This window comes from Aplidium turbinatum, chromosome 3 (assembly GCF_918807975.1).
Source record: "Aplidium turbinatum chromosome 3, kaAplTurb1.1, whole genome shotgun sequence".
Lineage (NCBI taxonomy): Eukaryota > Metazoa > Chordata > Ascidiacea > Aplousobranchia > Polyclinidae > Aplidium > Aplidium turbinatum.
Window position 1 is genome coordinate 1,710,465 of NC_137474.1, and position 22,008 is coordinate 1,732,472.

A 22,008-nucleotide genomic window follows, 5' to 3' on the forward strand; every position below is an offset into this window, starting at 1 on the left:
TTTTAATTGAATTCAAGCTTACTCCAGGACCTTGAAGGATTGCTTGAAGCGGGCAAGGAGACAGGGAAGCCAGTCTTCGTGTCCAACTTCAAACACATCAAGTGTCTTGCCAGTGCAGCCTCATACTTTTAAAAGGTGTCGAAATGGACAATGTTAACTTTTGATGTTGTGTTTTGTTGCAGACAAACACCATGCACGCCTAAACGTCTACGGTTCTTCGGCCTGAACACGAGCGGTGATAACGATGATGAAGAGTGAGTGGATGTAGTTACTATGATGTAGATGTTTAAGTGAAATATACCACCATACAACAAAAGCAACGCCACTTGAATAAATAAAGTTGGTCAGACCAACTATTCCAGTTTCAACCGAGTTTTCACGTCTTATTCATCTTCAGTGAGAGGCTGTTACTAAGAGAGCAACTTTTAGTTTTGTCCACTAAGACACCCAGACCTACACTCTCATCATCTCAACTGTTGATCTACGTCTCTATAGCTTTCTACATGTAAGTAAGCGTAGATTGCAAAGGTCTTTGCGTGCGCCTTACGTTGCGTTACACTACGTCTTGACGTGAAACAACTTACTACGTCAGTGTTTATGATGCAATATAAGAAAAACACGTCACTTGAGCTAGTTGGAACGAGGTTATGGGCTGTGATGATGATTGGGTTGAATGGTAACGATTGAAAATGGCCATGGCCACTTCTGCAATGCTGTGAAACTTTAAATTGAAAATATCGTGAGCCTACTATTGATATATAAAAACCTCAATTAATTTTTTTTGCTCTCACCTTCACATTTGGTTCTTCAGAGAGCCATCTTTGCTTCAACTTCCCCCTCTCGACAACATCGTCGTCTGCCAACCAACAGACGAAGATGTCGATGTCAACGTCACTGATGACGTCGATTCCGTGGAACAGTTGCAATGTAAGCAAATTATTTATGGCTTTCATCTTGGTGTGTTGAGCAGAAGAATCAATAATGCCTTCCCGGATGAAGGATTGCTGTGATCGTCGCCTTTACGTAGCGTTGTCTGCCATAGCGTTCGCAACTTAGACGGTTTTGGTGTTTAAACGGGTTGTCGACACATTGTCAACCGCAAAAGAATTCGTAGTTCAATAAACTTGAGGTTCTTTAGTTGATCGTGGATGATATTTGGTGTCGCGACGTCCGTTTCATTTTGTCTTTCGTTCAGCTCTTCATTGTACTGTTTTGCAGGTGATAAGGAGTTGGTCGTCACAGAAGATCATCCCGTCTTATCTTCCAGTGTGGAAGGTGATGGACAGGATATAGATATCAACGTCAGTAGTGACATCAGTCCCGCTACAGATGATGACGTCGTTCCGGTCGCAGATAGTGATGACGTCGTTGAATGTGCTGGTAGTGATGCCGCCTCCGTTGGTAATGACCTCATCGTTTCCACTGGTGATGTACGTTCAGAAGATGATGTCATCGAAGAACAACATGACGCAATCAATGCCTCTGACGAGGTCATCGATGCACCTGACGTCATCAATGCACCTACCGAAGTCATCCCCATGAAAGAGGAAGCGGTTGATCTTGAGCAAGAGGATTTGGAGGATAGGGCATCTGAAGAGGAAGTAGTTAACAGAGATGAGATTGTATTGAGATTGAGTGAGTCATCAGCGGACTTTGTGGATGCAGAAGAGAAGATCTCGGGAGATGAAGACGTTTTAGAGATTTCTTCTGATAAGGAAGAAGAAAAAACTCCAGAACGAAAGGAAATCAATCTCCATGATTATCTTCAATCTTACGGTTGGGATACTCCTCCTGAGAATGAGGAAAAAGGAAACAATGAAACTCCATATCAATCGTTTCAAGATGAGGAAGTCCCATCTGATGATCCTCCAATACTTACTCAGGAGGAGCCGGTTGAAGTCATCCAACAAGGACTCATGCAAGAAACTAATCTTGGCTTTGAGATCGATGTCACCAGAGTGGAAGATGCTCGACTACCTTCCGCTAGTTTTCTATCCCAGGTGGATGTTGATCCTTTCTCATTTGAGACCCATTTGGTTGACGATGCTAGCCATAGCAACGCAGGAACAGCCGCGAATGTTCCGGTAGTTATGGAAGAAACTTATCTTGGAAAGGAAGCTTTTCATGAAGAAGAAACTGGATTTCCGGATGCTGATGTTGAAAATATTGTTGAAAATGCGTCTTCAAATGACTTAGGTCAGGAGGAGTTGCCATCTACGGGAGGTATTCTTGATCCTTCACTTTTCTTTATGCAGAAAACTGACGAAGAGGATGTTACTTTTGCAAAAGAAGTTGAAAATCAAGAAAACCTTGGTGCTGAAGCAACAGAAGTTACTGCTGAAGAGGATTCTGAAGGTGCTCGCGAAACCGAATTCTGGAATGAACTTTCGCTCGAAAAGCGACCTTCTTCTGTCAACCTAAGCGAGAAAGACACTATTCCCAAATTTACATCTAAACAAGAAGGCACTAATGCAGAAGATGCTGAAAAGTCGGAGAAACCGACGTCTTCACCTACCCTTTGTGACGCAACAATTAAAACCGATCCTGCTGGCATTGTCTCCCATAAAGAAACATCGGTCCAACCTCAAGCAGAGACCTTGCTTCAAATCGTGGTTGACGATAAAACCTTTGCTGAGAACAGTCAAGAACGAATCACTGAAGGTATGTCTCTCGGTTTGTTTTAGTATTTTGAAACCTTGATCTAAAATACTGCACTGCCGGTAGATCCATCTTTCCCATGCAAGGATCTATGCATGGCTTTCAGTAATCTTGCTAGGAAAATACTTGATCACTTAAAAATCATCCCTACCAGAAAATTAACAAAAAAATTTTGCGATAATTTTCTTCTGGCTTAGTTCTAACTTTAAATCTGATTAGTTACAAGAAATTATTCAAATATTGTGGTTATGGAGAATAGCCCCTGAAACCCCCCCATCCAATCAGTTGGTCCAAAGATAATTCTTAAATATTGCTTCATCATCCAACAGGAACCGAAGAAGTTAGCAAGAAAGTGAAAGAAACGTTTAAAACTCCTTCCAAAGTCATTTCATCCGAACCCGTTTTCGTTTTGTCTCCTCCAGTGACCCGAAGTGGAAGAAGAGGTAAGCCGCTAATCGCGAGTCACCTCTCTATGACGCATGAAACAATGGCGTGATTAATTGGAACTAAGCATTGTCTTTAAGATCTTTTTTTTTTATAATTTATGTCAATAATCTGCTACCCTGCCCTGACATTCTCTGCTTTGTAAAACGCTGAGAGTAAGACGTATCTGTGATGGATGCAGCGCTGTAGAAACACAAACACTTTATTATGACCTTACACATAATGACTAGTTAGTTGGTAGACTTTTTAGAGCATGACCCAAACTATGAAATGAAACAGAGAGAAAGTTGCACTAAGGTTCTTATTGCATTTGAAGCCTGGTATTATTCCACTCCACAGCCCACAAAAATTCCACCCCGCAACCCTGGTAGTACACCATTTTTTTATGCTGATTGATTGTAACGGCATCATAGTCTTTTTTGTTTTGGCGTTACTTTAAAAAAAGCTTGCATGCATTTAAAATAAGAGGCTCATGTGAACATAAATTATAGAATCTCATTAGGAATACTTTTGTGCAATTAGGAATAACTCCTTTTGGAATATTTTAGGAAACTCCAAAACACTTTTAATGAAATTGTCGCGCATGAAGAAACTTTAACCCAACGTCAAATGTCGGTTGACGACGTTGGAACTTTAAAAATACTTTTGCGATTTCAGGTCGATCAACATCTGTCAAGGCTTGTATTCCTCCGCCACAATTTGTGTTCTCTCCGCCTTCCGCCATTCTGAGGAGGTCGCAACGAAAACGGAAACCAGAGAAGAGCCCAACAACGGAAGAAGTTCCCAGGTGGATTTTCACAATGATAAAAAATTTCAATTAGTTGCTGTCTCAACTATCTAAGCTGGGTTGCTGTCTCATTAACTAGCCAAGCTGGGTTGCTGTCTCATTAACTATCCAAGCTGGATTGCTGTCTCGTTAACTAGCCAAGCTGGATTGCTGTCTCGTTAACTAGCCAATCTGGGTTGCTGTCTCGTTAACTAGCCAAGCTGGGTTGCTGTCTCGTTAACTAGCCAAGCTGGGTTGCTGATCTCGTTAACTATCCAAGCTGGATTGCTGTCTCGTTAACTAGCCAAGCTGGGTTGCTGTCTCATTAACTATCCAAGCTGGATTGCTGTCTCGTTAACTAGCCAAGCTGGGTTGCTGTCTCATTAACTATCCAAGCTGGATTGCTGTCTCGTTAACTAGCCAAGCTGGGTTGCTGTCTCGTTAACTATCCAAGCTGGATTGCTGTCTCGTTAACTAGCCAAGCTGGGTTGCTGTCTCATTAACTATCCAAGCTGGATTGCTGTCTCGTTAACTAGCCAAGCTGGGTTCCTGTCTCGTTAACTAGCCAAGCTGTGTTGCTGTCTCATTAACTATCCAAGCTGGATTGCTGTCTCGTTAACTAGCCTAGCTGGGTTGCTGTCTCGTTAACTAGCCAAGCTGGGTTGCTGTCTCGTTAACTAGCCAAGCTGGGTTGCTGTCTCATTAACTATCCAAGCTGAATTGCTGTCTCGTTAACTAGCCAAGCTGGGTTGCTGTCTCGTTAACTAGCCAAGCTGGGTTGCTGTCTCATTAACTATCCAAGCTGGATTGCTGTCTCGTTAACTAGCCAATCTGGGTTGCTGTCTCGTTAACTAGCCAAGCTGGGTTGCTGTCTCGTTAACTAGCCAAGCTGGGTTGCTGATCTCGTTAACTATCCAAGCTGGATTGCTGTCTCGTTAATTAGCCAAGCTGGGTTGCTGTCTCATTAACTATCCAAGCTGGATTGCTGTCTCGTTAACTAGCCAAGCTGGGTTGCTGTCTCATTAACTATCCAAGCTGGATTGCTGTCTCATTAACTATCCAAGCTGAATTGCTGTCTCATTAACTAGCCAAGCTGGGTTGCTGTCTCGTTAACTATCCAAGCTGGATTGCTGTCTCGTTAACTAGCCAAGCTGGGTTGCTGTCTCATTAACTATCCAAGCTGGATTGCTGTCTCGTTAACTAGCCAAGCTGGGTTGCTGTCTCGTTAACTAGCCAAGCTGGGTTGCTGTCTCATTAACTATCCAAGCTGGATTGCTGTCTCGTTAACTAGCCAAGCTGGGTTGCTGTCTCGTTTACTAGCCAAGCTGGGTTGCTGTCTCGTTAACTAGCCAAGCTTTGACATATTTTGTAATTTCTTGTATCACGTTCAGTCGCATTGAAATGGACAAATTCTTGGTCTTTGCGCTTTAACTCTGCTCGTATCAAGACGTGAAGTTGTCTGTTACAAAAGATTTGTCATTAAAATGCACATTCGAACCTTATGTCTGTGACTGAAGGCTTATGGTTTGTTTTGTTACACAATTTCATTTTAATTTTGTTATGATTTATTAGACAATCAGACCCTCAAGTTCACCCCAATCTTTCAACGAAACCTCCTCTTCCTAAATCCGCCAGAAAGTCAACCAGGACTCCCTCTCGGAAGCCACTGGTAACTCCATCTAGATCCAGTCGGAGGTTAAAGGTTAGTATGGCGCGTAGCAGTGTGACCTTAACCTCCAAACTTTTACCCTCATGTTTTCATGATTGATTTTTTTAACCCCATGTTAAGTTTTTAGCCAAAGATTTGTGGGCTTATGAGAACGCTTGTTCGTTTCTTCATTGCAAATTCTTAAAGTTTTTCACGTTTTGTAATGCATTACTCTATTGAGCTGTCAACGTTTTCAGGCCAAGGAAACCTCTTCCGAAGATGACGTCACCGATCACTTATCAGACAGTGACATCACAAACGCGTTAAGAAAATCGGTCAAGAGAACGCCTTCCAGACGCGGTGGAAGACGAAGCAAGGATTCTGCATCTCTGTGAGTGGGGTCGTCAGAGATTTCGTAATCTTCTGAAAAAGATGATATTGATTGGTTTTTGGCTTTGTGTGCCTTGTGTGTTGCTACCGTAGTAAATTTCGTTCAATTTATGTTGGAGGGGATCCGTAATAGTCACAAGATGGGACACTTTGTCTGGGAACATACATTTAATTATATTTATTCGTCGGTCAATTAGACGTTTCATGTGGAGGAGGGAGGTTACAACTTCTGCTTCCAGCTACGCTATTGAAGTCTGGCTGGATGTGTACCTACTGCGACTTTGCCTTCACATCCCTATATTTGTATCATATTCTACAGTTCCGAATAACTGAGTATCATCTCTGTTTGGCGAAGATTGTGTGAACAGCTGATGATAAACTTTTCTTCAGGAACATCGGCTCCGAGTCTGCGGATGCAGATGATGAGGCTCCATCCGACTACGAAAAGTCCTCGTTGAGGCAACCACCTGACCATGGGAAGCCGGTTGTCATGGAAACCCCCGCAAAGAACGAGTCACGTGCCGTTGATGAAAATCAGTCAACCGCGACGAGAACGGCTTCTCGCGCAAGGAATCGCTCACGGATTGAAGAGGATCCGATTCCTCCAGCTTCAACAAGATTCTCCTCCAGAATAAAATCCAAAGCATCCGCTCGCGATTCTTCGGATCACGCATCAGCTGAGGAGAAGGCTCCGAAAACTCCATCGAGACGAAAACCTCGGACAACATCGGAAATCGATGGTCAGCTAACCGTGACCCGAACTTCGTCTCGCAAGAAAAACAACGCAAGGTCCAATGACGCAGCTGGTGGTCAATTGACGTCATCAATAAAAGCGAGCGATGACGACAACACGAAAACTCCCCCTGGAAAGCGGGCGAGGGCAAGCGAGTCGCATGACAGCGCTGGAGATCAACCAACCGTGACAAAGACTGGATCGAGGACTCGGCTGCGTAGCCGTGCGTCATCCGATACGGATCACCAATCAACCGTGACCAGGACTAGCTCCCGACGTCACAAAGCCTCCACTGATGACGAACAGCCTGTTGTTACTCAGACCGGATCGAAGAAACGCAACGTCATAGAACCAAACCGTGACGAGTCACCAACCGTGACCAAGACAAGTTCCAGAACTCGACGTCGTGAAACCGCTGAAGTGGAAGATAATCAGTCAACGGTTACAAAATCGACGTCAAAACGTAGCTCACGTAAACCTTCAGCGGACATTAGCCAAAGCGGGACTACATTGTCTGGTCGACGTCGTACACGTTCGACGAGCGATGACGTCACAACGGACGTTGTGACGTCATTCGCGGCAGGTTTCACAATGGAAACGGTCGACGAAACCGCGGAAGGTGCCGAATCTTCAGTTGAACATTCTTTTTTCCGATTACGTAGCCATGACGTTACGAAGAAATGGACCCCGACGAACGAAGGAATTAATTTAATTCGCGTTCCTTCTCAATCAACAAGCGACGCTTCGCCAATGACACGAGTTACGGTAAGTGGTTTCTTAGTCCATGACGTTGTGATATCATCATCCCTTTGTCCCATCTTTAATAAATGGAATCTGGCGTTTGTCCCGCTAGCAGGCGTGCCCTACCAAGGCCCAAGTAGTGGGGCAACCTCCTCCCGAAAAGAGGTTTCCATACTTTCAGCTTATTTGCACACTGCACAGCCACTGAATTTCTTGTTTGAATAATCACCATATCAACTTGTGAATGTTTCTTTTGTAGGCCAGCGAACCTGATATCACAAGGCGGTCAACCAGAACGGGTGACGTCATATATCCTATCATGTCACGAAGAAGAGCGAAAGTATTTACTTATGACCGAAAGAAGAAAACCTACACAAAGAAATGAAAGCCTCATCTACAACCAAGCAGTGAACACTGCCACCCCGTCGGCTCATTTCCCTGTTTTTCTTTTAATGGTTTGCGTCATCACAGCAGTGTTTTGTGAGCGAGCAATTCTGACCTTGGCTTTTTCAATTTGACTTTAAGAAACGTTCAATCAATGCAACAATTGCTGACTTTACAACAAGCTCATACGATCTTGGTATTATGTGAGGTTGACTGCCTGAAATAAACCGCACTGCCTTATGACCGTCTGTTGCCGCACAAATCGACCGATCTGATTGTCAACGTAACAAAGGGTCTGTACAACCATAACGCCCAAAAGCCGGGTTGTCAGAAAAATCATAGAGAGAGAGGAAGAAAACACGATATTCAGGCGTCGCACTGATGACGTTGTGACACTGAACGTAATGTTCTAACAGCGATTTGCCACGAGAGAGTCAATGCTGGTCTTGATATTTTGCAAGATAGGTGAAGGAAGATGCGATACAAACACGTCATAATCATACACGGACACCTCTTGAATAAATAAGATCACAATCAAGTAACACAGCGAATACGCTGGACGCAAATCAGGTTTACCAACAGTGACGTCACAATGACATACTACCCAGATAGCAAATCAGTTGTTTTTTTACAATTTAACGTCTGCAGACGTTGAATCAATGTAAAAACGCCTGATTTACTATCTGAGCAGCAAGGACGGGCGAGCTTTGAACTATGCAAGGTTGATCAGTGATCACCTTGAAAACTTTGGAATCTGGGATAAATAATCTCTGCCGTGGAGTGACGTGTCATGAAGGCGAAGATGACACAATATGAGCAATGTAATAAATTTCATCAAATATAGCGCTGCATGATATGACGCTCTCTGAAGGAGGGGGTGTCATAACCACCTTTCAGGGGAAGGCAAAGAAATGATTTGAGATGGGGTCATAGGATTTTTAAACCGCTCCTGACCCCATCGTCAGTTAATTGTAAAAATACTTGCAGAATACCATTTATATCGTAAGAATGAGCTGATGGAAGAAGCCTGTACAAGTGTAACAGTGGAAAGAAACGCTGAACCAGCGTCTACTACTAAAATTACTGCTAGATTGCCAACTAGCTTGAAATATTGCATACCGGTACTGAAAGTGGAAGTGGAAGTACAATAAGAACACTACCAAAAATTTTAAGTGTTTTATACTCATCAGAACATCGATGATTGAAATGTTTTTGAGTGATAGGCTACTAGACTTGTCTTTGAAACAATTGCAGCTAAAGGAAAGCAAAATGTTATTTCTGTAGCAACAAACGTCATGTAATGGCCAATATCAAGCAACCAACAAAACCATAAACGACATTTTATAAATTGTAATATATCTATATCTCCATCACTCAGTACCCGGACAGCGAAATCCGTCATTTTTACACTGATTCGACGTTGAATCAGTGTAAAAATGACGGATTTTGCTGTCTGTGTAGTTAAAACGATGTAAGAAAGCAACTTTACTGGCAGTGCAATTCTCATATAATCGTCCACCAGGACAGCATGAAAAAGCAGATGTTTGAATGAACTGGTTTAACGAGTTAGAGCAGCAGAGGACAAAATTTAATTCAACAACATTGCACTTTTTCTGTTAAAAAAACGAAACGCTTTATATGGTGAATCGTTGAAGCTGTGCTGAAAGTACGTATGTCACAAATTGATGAATAAAATTTCTCAGAGCAATAGTGTATACCTTAGCTAAAACACACACAGTTATCGAGGGTTGGTCAAACAAATGCACATGTAATAATTCAAGTTACTTCACAACAAAATAACAACGGCAGTAACAGCAGGCAAGACATGGCATTAAGTGCTAAGTTAAAGATCTGATCATGTTCGCGACACGGGCGAACACCACAATGGTGTAATAAAAATGGTTACAAACAGATTTGTTATGACGTGCCCATGACAAAACAATTGCTTTTTGTGCCGCGCGATGACGTCACGGGTGACGTTTCGCGCTACTCCACGTCTTTGCCCACTAGTTTCGGCTTGCGGGTGGGAGCACGCCTTCCGGGGGCTTTTGGCTTGTTGAAGTTTTGTCGCTTATCAACATCAGGGGGATGCATCTCGTTGCGCATGTACGCCTCATTGACAATCTCACTGCTGTCACACTCCAACTGCGCAATAATATTAACAACATTTATATAGCGCCACATCCACAGTGCAAACCATGTTCCTGGGCGCTTTACATGATAATGGTGATAAAATAACATTGTCAGTCACAATGTTCAGTAAAATCAAATGTTTTCAAGCTAGTTTTGAACTCATTTAAATTTTCAGCTTCTTCTACAAAAATAGGTAAACAATTTCAGCAACAATAATTTGGGAAGGTGCGATTTCCACATGGCGTCACATATAATTGGGTTACATCAGAGCAATTGATGTTGGGATAATGCCGCATTGTTAGTCTACGACAGTGACGTTTGGTGGCTTAAACCATTGGGAAAGCAACTTGGAAATATGTTGCAGCAAGGTAGTAGGCACGAGGGGCGTAACCGTCGGGCGAAGGCAACACTTCCAGCGGGGGGTCTGGGGGGCCTCCCCCAGAAAATTTTGAAAAACACTTCCAATTTGGTGCGCTCTGAGAGCATTTCCAAAACAAAATCTTCGGACTTTCCCAGTCCGAGGATAAAGATTCAATCAATCAAACTGGGACTAGTCTAGAATGTTGGCTGCTTTTTTAGACTGAGCACAAAAACTTATTGTCAATGTCATCTGTAAGCATTTACGACATGCATTGGACTGGTGCACTAGTAAAGAGCAAATAATTAGCCTATAAATTAAGCTAGTCCATTCTTGAAGAACACAAGTATGTTTGCTCTGAACTTGTGATGTCAGTCTATTGACCCAAAGAATTTAAAAAACACTTGTGCTGTTTCAGTACTGGTTGGTTAATGTACCCTTTGGAATTGCATGTCTTATTGTAGAATCTATGTTTTTTTTTGGTAAGAGAACCAGCTTTATTTTCAGCGTACTCAGTAGCCTATAGTTACAAGCCCGAAAATCACTCATGCGTAGAGGCTGTATTCCTTTCGCCTGAAACCAAAAGCAGCCGCTATGAGATACGCATTGACGTCACTGGGAAAGCAACTTTAACCATAACACCAGATAACACATCTGATTGGCTAAGCAGCTGGTGTCGTTTTGCAAAACGATTGAGGATTGGATAAAACGAAGACGTTTTTCAATGTAGGGTAAGCAATTTTGAAAGTTGATTTCCCTGGAGCTTCAGTGATGGTTTCTGACAAAAGCGTTTGCGTTAATTGGCATTTATAGGCAAGAAATGCGGATTGGTGAGGACTTAGACTACTCACAAGCGTTACGAGTAATTCTAGTCACGAACACAGTAATTTTCAAGTTAAAATAGACTTGATAAAAATAATAAGAAGTTAAACCTAGAATTCAGTCATTATATTTTGCATAGTTTTCGCTCAGGTAAGCACTGCTTTCCTTGCTTTCCCTCACCGATCTTCACTGGTCTACGACATTTAGGCGCAAACACTTCGGTACATGTTATCACTTGTACTTTGCGGTCTGAATGTTGACTCATTTTGTCGCATGGTTAGTGAGTCCAATACCTTAACGCCCCGTACTACATTGAGAAGACCTACCTAGCATGTACCTGAAGGACTGCGCCTAAAAGACGTGGTTTGTTCGTGTCACTATCAAACCAAACTTCACGGAAACAAGAGTTGTTAGAAAAAGAATTTGACAAATGGACAACATAAAGGAACTACAGATTCTTCTGCGATGGAATGCTCAGATTAGTGAGCCACAACCCTAAGAAGGACCGTAAGCACTTCTCTCTCTACAGCAGCGTACCATTCATAATCAACGGCATGTCTCTAAGTGTTTTGCCAGACACAGCCACATGCTCTTGAGCGGTGTCAAACCAGCGCCGTATTGAACGTCGTACCAGGACTCTCACCAATCGGCTATGCAGCCGACAATCGAATGCTCACAATTCGATGAACATATTGGTAAAAAATTCGACGAATGGACAGCATAAGAAACCAGAAACGTAGCCACGGGGGGAAAGGCTTGGGAGGGCAATCGCCCCCTCCCCAAAATATTTCAATATTATGACAATGTGTTAATACCATTGTAATTCATGTTGAATGATGTTCCCCCAATAGTTTCTTCTGCCCCTTTAAAAAAAAAATTATAGTTACGTCACTGAAAGGAGCCGCAGATTCTTTAGATGGAATGCTCACAATTCGACAAACATTCAAGAGAATAAACCAACCTTCCTATCCAGAACTATCTTGTACACATCTTCTATGGTGCTGAGAAGAGGAGCCTTGCATGAGGAGTACAGCATCCTTGCTTTGATGGGGACAGAGTGGCCGGGCATCGAGTAAATGAAAACTGTAACGATTTTGTCACTTTTAAAATCGAAACAAAACTGAAACTCAACCTAAGCTTAACAATGTTATGTAATCATCACATAATAGTCACACGGGTAGCTTTTTAATTACAGAGCTACGATAACATGAAACCGTAGATTAAACATAAAGACTCGAATTCAAACATTTTGTCGATAAATGCCAATAGAATGTGCTTCCGAGTGTAGATGAAAGTATGCACAATTGTGCTGACAATGCTAATTGGTCACAAGACTAGGCATCTGAGTGAGAAAACCTCTCTAGAAGTTTTAACCCTAGCGGTTTCGGCAACCACTCCAGCAGGTGACCATGGACAGCAATAAAACAAGTGATCATGTATAGAAGTATATTTTCATCGGGTTTTGATTTTCTGCCTCCACGCTAACATAACCGTGTGTCCTTAACTGGGCAATTAAGGATTTCATTTGGGTGACTTTTGCAAGGATCATAAGTTAAAACGACCTTAAATTTACAACACTACGTTGTTGAAAACACTTACAAATGCTGCTGATATCCTCTCCGCCAAACCTATGCGTGTAGTTGAATAAATGATACCCAGCTTTGTCTTTGGATATTAAACTTTCCAGATCTGAAGCAGAGATAGTCCTTGAGGCACACTTGTATATTTCCTCGTCTTTGAGATTGATGCTCTAAAAGCGAAACTAGTTACATCTCAATTAGTGATAAATCTTACAAAATGATCAAAAACCGACTTTTGCACTATTGGTCTTTCGTTGCCACCCTTGTTATTATTCGTCATTTCTGTTTGTACAATTTTGTTTATTCGCCAACAAAGTAAATAAACTAAACTGTAATTATTTTTCTTTATATGATAAGTTGATTAAGTCACTAATTCAAGCCGAATATCTAGGATCAATGACATGGGCGCGAAGATTAACTTTCTTGGATTTCGTCTTAATCTCAATCACTAGGCACGAGCTTGGATATGGCAAAAATGACGCCATAATATAATTTCAAATATTGATATTTCACACAATACACATCAACGCATTATACAAGGTTGAAATAAGCGCAATGGCTACTCCAACTATAGTCTTTGTCCACCTACCAATTCAACGTGGTTTACACTTCCTTCTTTGAAGTCTTGCAACGCTTGTTTAGCGTCTTCAGTTATTGGGAATTCAAGACCTTGCACGGTTTGGTGACGTGTAGAGGTACCGATGCCAGATTTACTCTGGAATGACATTTAAGATTTGTAAATTAGCAACAGCGTCAATGATGGAGTGGTTATAGTTTTGAAATACAGGTATCAGAAAAGATGCTGGTAGAAGGATAAATGATAAATATTACTTCAATCAGCAATTCATGTTTGGTTTTTGCATAAATCTGGGAGCTGGCAGCAACAGAAAAGAGTTTTAGTTTGTGAAGTTCAAAGAGGCAGCTTCTTGAACAAGATCCTCACTAAATACTAAAAAGTTTGGGTGTTCATCAGGACAATTATCGTTTCTAGCACTAGTTGCTACGTTCATCTGATGAAATTGAAAGTAAAATTAACAACAAACAAGATGTTTTATTACTTCACTGACGTTTTGCGCACCATGACAATGCGCATCCTCAGAGCGAAAAACATACAAAATAAAATTTCACCAGGTTATATACTGCAGTGCGATTGAAGGCAAGAAAAAAAATAAAACACGCAACATTTTAAAAATTGGCCAATGATGTGTGAGCGGTTACTTTCCACGTTAAATTACGTAAAAACTTCCAACAATAGACATAAAAATTCGAAGCGGTGACGACCAACAGAAAAAGTGCGATTGAAGGCAAGAGAAATAGAACACAATGTTTTAAAGGTTGGCTAATGATGTGCGGTTACTTTCGACGTTGATGATGATGGCGTATGAGCGATCTTTTCAGGCTAGATTGGAGGGCAGGAAATCTTCAGCCACTCAGCAGTCTCGTCGTCCAGGATTCTCAGACCATGCGCACTTTGTGGAGGCCGGTGGGTTAGGCAGTGGTGGATGACATGGTCTGCGGTCTGTTCCGTGGCACCACACTCGCATTCTGATGAAGGAGCCAGGCCCCACTTTCGACGTTAAATTACGTAAAAACTTCCAACAATAAACATAAGTTCGAAGCACTGAAGACCACTAGAAATTCGAGACAAAATTAGATTGCAATAACGTTTCCAACTGTGTTTAATTAGGCTTGAAGCCTGCACGTCGAGACAATAATGATTTATAAGGTTTTGGTAAAAAGTTTCCGTCGTTCTGGTTGAGTACATTGCAATGTTTGGAAGTGATGTTGATGAAGCAACTTTCTGCGGTGGTGCGTTGATAATAATTACTTTCATTTTTCAAAATTTTTGTTTGACCAGTTAATTTTGTGATCCTCTTCTAACATGTGTGAACAAAGGGCTGACTTTTTATGTTCCATATTTTTGACAGCTCTGCGATGTTCTTTGACCCGGGAATTTATACTACGTTCAGTTTGGCCAATATAAAATGCGTCACAATCATTACACGGAATTTCATAAACAACACCACATTTATTGTCAAAAGGGGTGGGGTCTTTTGGTAGTGATAAAATATTGCCGATGGTTCGAAATGGTTTCATAGCGACTTTAACTCCGGCGCGATTCAATGCTCGTCTTATCGACTCAGAAACTCCCTGTATGTATGGAATGGTGGTGAAACTGTTATAAGTTTTGCTGTTGCTTTGTTTGACCTGACGTTTGGTCGAATTTTTATGTCTATTGTTGGAAGTTTTTACGTAATTTAACGTGGAAAGTAACCGCTCACACATCATTGGCCAATTTTTAAAATATTGCGTGTTTTAGTTTTTTCTTGCCTTTAATCGCACTGCAGTATATAACCTGGTGAAATTTTATTTTGTATGTTATTCGCTCTGAGGATGCGCATTGTCATGGTGCGCAAAACGTCAGTGAAGCAATAAACCATCTTGTTTGTTGTTAATTTTACTTTCAATTTCATCAGATGAACGTAGCAACCAGTGCTGGAAAAGATCCTCACTAGGTACTATCTATATCAGTGGTTCTCAACGGGGGCGGTGGGTGGGCGTTTTGATTTTGCAGGGGGGCGATATGCTTATTAGGGGGCATTCTGGTTTAACACATCTACCGACCAGCGTAACGATTTTGTCACATCATTGACTGGATAATCTACTCTATATACATGCTCGTATGATAACCAAGCAATTTCTTTTACACCATCGTCGTATTTGATTGACCAACCGTTTTGTTTACAAACGCTATCTATTTAAAATTTAAATTCAGTAATTTTTCAGTATATCACAAAATCTGGTGAGTTCCATTATGACGTAACCACTACTACCAGTATACTGTTTTCATGCTCGCAAATATATATTTGCTTTTTGTAATTAATCGTTTTTGTTGGGGGGCAGTAAAATTTCGCCAGTTTATAAAGGGGACGTTGGGCTAAAAAAGTTGAGAAACACTGATCTACTACATCCTCCTCCTGGAATCATCGCCAATGATCTACTCACCTCGCTTTCCTCAATTAACTTCTTTTCCTCCTCAGTATTAGTCAGCGGTGGGGGAGCATTCTTGTGGGTCAGATACTGCATGTATCCTTTGTATGAAAGGTCCGCCTGCCATCAGGTTGTTATGTTTCAAAAAATTGATATTTTAAAACTATCATGCATAAAAAATTATGCAAAACATGAACTATTTTGAATAAGTTCCCAGTGTCTGCTTGCAAACCAATTAAATGCCAAATATTGTTCATAAAGCATTCCCAAGGCAATTCTTTCCAACATGAATGTCCATAAAATTGAATTGGCATATGGCAACACTTTCTTCAGACACACAACTGTACCAAGACAACAAAGATCAAACTTTAAGCCTTAAGTATGTATTCTCACTTTAGTGTTGCCAAACATGTCATCTTGAATAAATCCACCTCCAAACTCCGTTTTCAATGTTGCCCGAGTAGCAGCATACAACATTTTTTGACGAACCTACAAACATAGCACCATTCGTCATAGCACATGACTAGGAAATTGTGTTGTGAACCACAGTGAACTCACAGCATCCGGCTAAAACAGGCCGTTAGTATCTACACTGTGAAGTGAAGATAACAACAATATTAGACATGCTTTGCAAGCAACCGTTTTTTACAAGGAATCATGAGCTGATGAAATACAGCAATGCAAATAGCTGGTCATTTTCAAAGTAGTTTTTATTAAAAAACCATTTATGGTTATTTACAGTACAAGTTTACATCAACAACAACAAGTAATCCACAACAGAACGCAGTTCTATATCATATATACAGCTTCTAACATTGACATATTAATATGATGAACAATCAAGCCAATTATTTTGAGGCTTTAATGTAAACCTTGGAGCACAACTTTACCACCATCAAATAAAAAGAGGTTCTTATTAAAAATAATAAATACACCGTATGAAGTTTAATATGAAAAAATCAACTCACAGGTGCATTATCAGGAGAGTATGTTATGAGAAGCCAACTGTTCTTCGAAGCCAATTGATAAATCAAATAGGCTGGTTGCTTGTCCATAAGTAACTTCAGCACGACATCATCATATTCATCTTGCCAGGAATCTGAGGTTTTGTTGATACACGTCGAAGAAACTAATGTTTCTACAAAGAAAAAGTGGCAAAAAGTTAGTGCATGGTTTTTATATGCAACTGTTGTGTTTATATATCAGTCAACAATAGTAATACATCTCAGTAGTAGCAACAACATAAGTCAAAACATGAAACACCATGATATCATGTGCACAGAAAACCATAATTGAATGTTCATGAAAAAAAGAGTTAATGCAAAGAAATGAGCTTGTGTGTCTAACGCTTATCTAAAGCACCGAAACGCAATGGTAACAAGACTGGACATGATGAGAATAAACTACATCACATAAACATTGCTAAACATAAATTAAATACACAACTGTACTTGCTTCAAAGTCACATTTAATGTGAACAGTGAACACTGATACTAGTAATTTTCGTTTGGAATTTTCACACTTGAACCTTATCTTTTAGAAAGGTTTTAAATGTATTTTGCATTGGTAAACTGGGTCGAAATCACCGGGTAGTGCAGTCTATGGACAGTTTAAAAACATCACCAGTTTGCCTGAATTTTTTTTGTGATGACCTGGGTCATGTGAAGACTTGCAAGCACTGTGGAATCTGTGCGGCAAGCAAGGCCATGGAACTTCCATACTAGATGTGACTACAGATGAGCTGCCAGACCAAGATTGACCCAACCCAGCATCACACCAAACCTTTTATAACACTTGTACTGAAGCTAAATTACTAGTACTAAACACAATTGAATGGATATATACCAAATATGATAAAAGTACAAACAACATAAGCTGTGAAATGTTGTAATAAAAAGATTTTCATACCTTCTTTAATAGAAACTTTAACACATCGTATGTCGCCTGTTGTGGTACAATCTCGAAATATATCTTTTAATTCATCACCACCTGGAAATATTTATAGTGTTGTTATAAGATCAAAATTCTATAGCTTTGTCCATCATACTGTGGTACTAAAAACCAGTTCATTTTATCCAAGTGTGAACTGTAGTGACACTGCTTTTCAACCTTTCACCTTTTACACACCCTTCAGAACTGATGTTACATCATACACCCTTGTAGTCGTTGATGTAAACAGTAATCAAATCTTTGGAGCTGGTAGCCTATACAAGTCCCCCCCCCCCCTGGTAACTCATGACAAAGACAGGACTCGACCAAACATATAGGGTGAAACTACTTTACCTTTGCTTTACTGTTCACACACTTCAATCCACATGTTTTGGCCAACTCCTCTTTGTCATGAGTTACCAAGGGGGGGACTTGTATACCAGCTCCAAATCTTTTGGTCTTTTTAATAAACCATCTGATCAAACATTGGATGGTTCCAGTTGAATGCAACCTAATTCGTACCATGAACAATTAGTACCTTGAAAAGATCGAGAGAAAAAATTAAAAAAAGCCGAAGTCGCTGATCGGAGTTTCCGCAAACCAACAAAAACTCTTAAGATCATTACCGGAAATTTTAAAATGTTTTCGGAAACTCCGATCAACCCTAACCCTTTTAAAATGTTTGCGGAAACTGCGATCAGCGACTTCGACAAACTCTTTCTCTTAGGATCGTTACCGGAAATTTTAAAATGTTTGCGGAAACTGCGATCAACCCTAACCCTATACCTTTTAAAATGTTTGCGGAAACTGCGATCAGCGACTTCGGCTTTCTTTAATTTTTTCTCTTGATCTTTTCAAGATAGCCTACGAACTGACGGTAGGAATTAGGTTGCACCCTTCCAGTTCATGCAACCAGCCACAGAAATGGTGCATGCTTGCAAGTTTTTTCATTGTCATCTGCACCTACACTTTTTCTTGGGAACCCACTACACTTTTTCTACACTTTTACTTACACTTTTATACTTACACTCTTACACTTTTTACACTTTTTCTTGGGAACTACACTACACTTTTTCTTGGGAACTCATATAGGCCTACACCTGTTGTTGATGGATGCAACCTAGTTCGTACCATGAACAGTTCGTACCCTCAGTTCGTACCTTGAAAAGATCGAGAGAAAAAATTAAAAAAGCCAAAGTCGCTGATCGCAGTTTCCACAATCATTTTAAAATTTCCCCCTAAAAAGATCGTGAGAAAAATTAGCTCAAAGCCGAAGTCCGCTGATCGCAGTTTCCGCAAACATTTTTCCGCAGTTTCCGCTAACCCTAACCATGGAGTAATCTATGCTCTAGTCTAACCCTAACCTTCGCTGATCGCAGTTTCCGCAAACATTTTTCCGCAGTTTCTGCTAACCCTTACCCTAATTCTAACCATAGAGTAATCAATCAATCAATCGTTTATTTATCAAAAAACAAAACACAAAAGTGACATAAAACAATAATACATACAATGTTTAGGTTTTGTTATTGATGGGGAGACAACGAAATGACCATATGGTCAAATAGTCAGTTGCCACCCTGGAAAGAATAATTTGAGTTATGAAACTAATCAACAATTTAACCAAACAGTAATCTATGCTCTAACCCTCGCTGATCGCAGTTTCTGCTAACCTTTACCCTAACCATAGACTAATCTATGCTCTAACCCTAACCCTCGCTGATCGCAGTTTCCGTTAAACGCAGTTTCCGCTTACCCATGGATCACGGAATTAGAAATTAATGAAAATTAAAAATCTAATTAAAAGAATTAAAAATCTAATTCCGTGATCCATGGCTTACTCTAACTCTAACCATAGAGTAATCTATGCTCTAACCCTAACCCTCGCTGATCGCAGTTTCCGCAAACATTTTTCTGCCGCTTCCGCTAACCCTAACCCTCCAGTTTGTTTCAAATTGTTTGGGGAAACTCCGATCAGCGACTTCGGCGTTGTGTTATTAAACTGCGATCAGCGACTTCGGCTTTTTTTAATTTTTTCTCTCGATCTTTTCAGGGTACGCACTGACTGTACGAATGGTTCAAGGTACGAACTAGGTTGCACCCGTTGTTGATATGGTACGGTACAACATGGTATTGTTTGTTTGTTTATGTTTATCCTGCATTGCGGGAAAGCGGACTTGAGCGCTATGCATCGGTGTACGCCTTCCGACGTACACCTGACCCACGCTGCAGCAGACGGCAATGTCTGTTTTCCGGTTGTCTACTCTACTTATGACTTAAATTTGGTACTACCCATTACTCGAAATCGATCACTGGGTAGAGGCAATTATCGTAAAGTTTCTTGCCCAGAGAAACAACAGCAAGTGCGGGTGGCTGGAGTCGAACAAGCAGGCTCTCGACTGCGAACCCAACGCGCTAACCACTCGGCAATTGCTGCCGGCAATTTTGGTACAACATCGTTTTATCATTTCTTAACAGCTCTGTTCAAAATCTCCGACATTGCGTTTTTTGTTTATCATTTATCGATGTGCAAACGCTATATAAACTTACGTATACAAGAAATACGACCAGTTTTTCCTCAATTACTGTAACACAATTCAAGCAAACAACATAAAACATACTCAACTCACACTTAATTCCTGTTTGGTGAGACATCTTTCAACGACACTATGTTGAGTTAACAAAAAAAGTGCAGCTGAAATACCACAAGTAAAATAATAATCTAAATTTAAAAAATATAAAAATAAACCCCCAGGGTGCGGATTTTCAACAGGGAAGAAGGTAGGAAAATTTGCAGAGCTAAAACAGTTATAGATGAAGTTTGGCTATGATACGGTAGCTGATGGCGTATGAAAAATAAAAACATAAATCAATTTAAATTTATTTTTCATTGCTGGCGCAACCATTTAATTGAAATTTGTTTTTTTTTTTTTGTTTGTTTGTTTATCTTTATCCTGCATTGCGGGAAAGCGGACTTGAGCGCTATGCATCGGTGTACGCCTTCCGACGTACACCTGACCCACGCTGCAGCCGACGGCAATGTCTTTTCCGGTTGTCTACTCTACTTATGACTTAAATTTGGTACTACCCATTACTCGAAATCGATCACTGGGTAGAGGCAATTATCGTAAAGTTTCTTGCCCAGAGAAACAACAGCAAGTGCGGGTGGCTGGAGTCGAACATGCAGGCTCTCGACTGCGAGCGCAACGCGCTAACCACTCGGCCATTTAATTTATTCATTAAATTAAATTTAAAATTTAATCATTTTTATTTACATCCGATGTGAAAATCAAGTCAACTTAATTTGTTTTATTAGTGCCACATATAAACAAACAAGCAGAGTAAATGAAAAGTAAAAACAATGTTGTCGGTTAGATTCTGGCGCAATCAGGATGGTAAAGCAAAAGACCATAAACGGTCATCTAGTCTGCCACCACTCCCATAAAAATAAATCCATAAAAATAAAACAAAATATATTGATTAAATGTATGAGCGGAGCATTCTCATAAAAATAACAATTATTGAAGAGAAGTCTAATTTTTGGCGACCTTTATTTTCCTTTTTTTCGAAACGTTGTTTCTGTCACCATCAGTACGACTGGCAACATTGGTTTATCAGCGTTGCCAGATGGGGAAATAGGATACCAAATAAAAAAATTCTGGTGAAATTTAGTGGTCTTTGGTACCACGCTTTTTGACCTTGGAACCAAACAACGTTTTGGTGAAATCTGGTGAAATATTCCCCATTGATTGATTTATTTCGTTGTAGGTAAATATAGTACAATAAATACAGCAATAAAAAAGGAATTCCCAGCAACGGGAATATGCGAAGAGGCCATGGGTCTTCGAGTCAAGCAGATACCCCACTCAAGTTTTTCCAAAAATTTTTAAACTTTTTAGCAAAAAATCTCTGCTCGTGCAGAAAATGTTTTGCAAAAGGTTTGCGTATGCGTGATGGCAGTGTGTTGCAAGTTCAGAGTGACAAATTCCGCTCTTCAATCAATCTTTTGAATCTGACAGCAGCACTGATAGCCTACCAGCAAACGTGTAGCTTTTGCTACTGGCATGGTTGCAGGCAGTGGCGAGACGATTCTTTTTGGAGAATTCTTTTTGCTAAAAAACTGTCCAAAAAGGCAAGTTTTATATTTAAAATTTGTGAAGGAGGTTGTTTTTTGCCCCAAAACTAGAAGTTTATCAACATCAGTGACCTTACATCGTCGTCGTTCGTCGGCTCCAGCTCGTGTCCGAGCATTGGTTTTGTCTTCAAATTGAACTTGGTTTTGGATGGTGATGTCGTAGGCCTATGTGGCTTTGGAGGCCCAGTTTATGATGGAAAAAACGTGGGCAAAAGCCACATTGTATGGAGAGTGGGAGACGATCATCATAGATCCGCCGCCAATGTGTGAGACCGAGCTGGAGGTTTCCAGCTTTACCA

The 22,008-nt window shown here is 40.7% G+C and overlaps 2 protein-coding genes across 3 annotated transcripts in view; one reads left to right on the forward strand and one right to left on the reverse strand.

Annotated features, from left to right (window-relative positions):
- LOC145767635 (uncharacterized) overlaps positions 1-8,004 on the forward strand; it is a 47,623-nt gene extending 39,619 nt beyond the window's left edge. For both annotated transcript variants that reach the window (XM_082579488.1, XM_082579490.1), the window contains 9 exons: positions 183-254; positions 812-927; positions 1,219-2,661; positions 2,988-3,101; positions 3,760-3,889; positions 5,441-5,570; positions 5,774-5,907; positions 6,297-7,404; positions 7,640-8,004. In XM_082579488.1, coding sequence (XP_082435614.1) covers positions 183-254; positions 812-927; positions 1,219-2,661; positions 2,988-3,101; positions 3,760-3,889; positions 5,441-5,570; positions 5,774-5,907; positions 6,297-7,404; positions 7,640-7,765 — 3,373 coding nt within the window. In that variant the 3' untranslated portion in view covers positions 7,766-8,004. The remainder of the gene's footprint in view (positions 1-182; positions 255-811; positions 928-1,218; positions 2,662-2,987; positions 3,102-3,759; positions 3,890-5,440; positions 5,571-5,773; positions 5,908-6,296; positions 7,405-7,639) is intronic.
- Positions 8,005-8,198: 194 nt separating this feature from the next.
- LOC145767029 (twinfilin-1-like) lies at positions 8,199-20,340 on the reverse strand. Its single transcript, XM_082578760.1, has 9 exons — positions 20,205-20,340; positions 17,557-17,637; positions 16,617-16,786; positions 16,042-16,137; positions 15,664-15,768; positions 13,247-13,372; positions 12,677-12,827; positions 12,039-12,160; positions 8,199-9,909 (listed from the first exon to the last, which is right to left on the reverse strand). Exons 1-9 carry the CDS (start codon positions 20,227-20,229, stop codon positions 9,751-9,753), a joined length of 1,035 nt encoding a protein of 344 aa, XP_082434886.1. The 5' UTR covers positions 20,230-20,340; the 3' UTR covers positions 8,199-9,750.
- Between the last annotated feature and the right edge of the window lie 1,668 nt (positions 20,341-22,008).

Bases quoted from the DNA above. Each gene is read 5' to 3' on its own strand.
- LOC145767029 (XM_082578760.1), bottom strand. From the start codon at position 20,229: ATGTCTCACCAAACAGGAATTAAGT. The intron at 17,638-20,204 runs GTGAGTTGAGTA...AAATATTTCCAG, and splicing joins TCACCAAACAGGAATTAAGT to GTGGTGATGAATTAAAAGAT. The intron at 12,828-13,246 runs GTAGGTGGACAA...TTTCGCTTTTAG, and splicing joins GTGTAAACCACGTTGAATTG to AGCATCAATCTCAAAGACGA.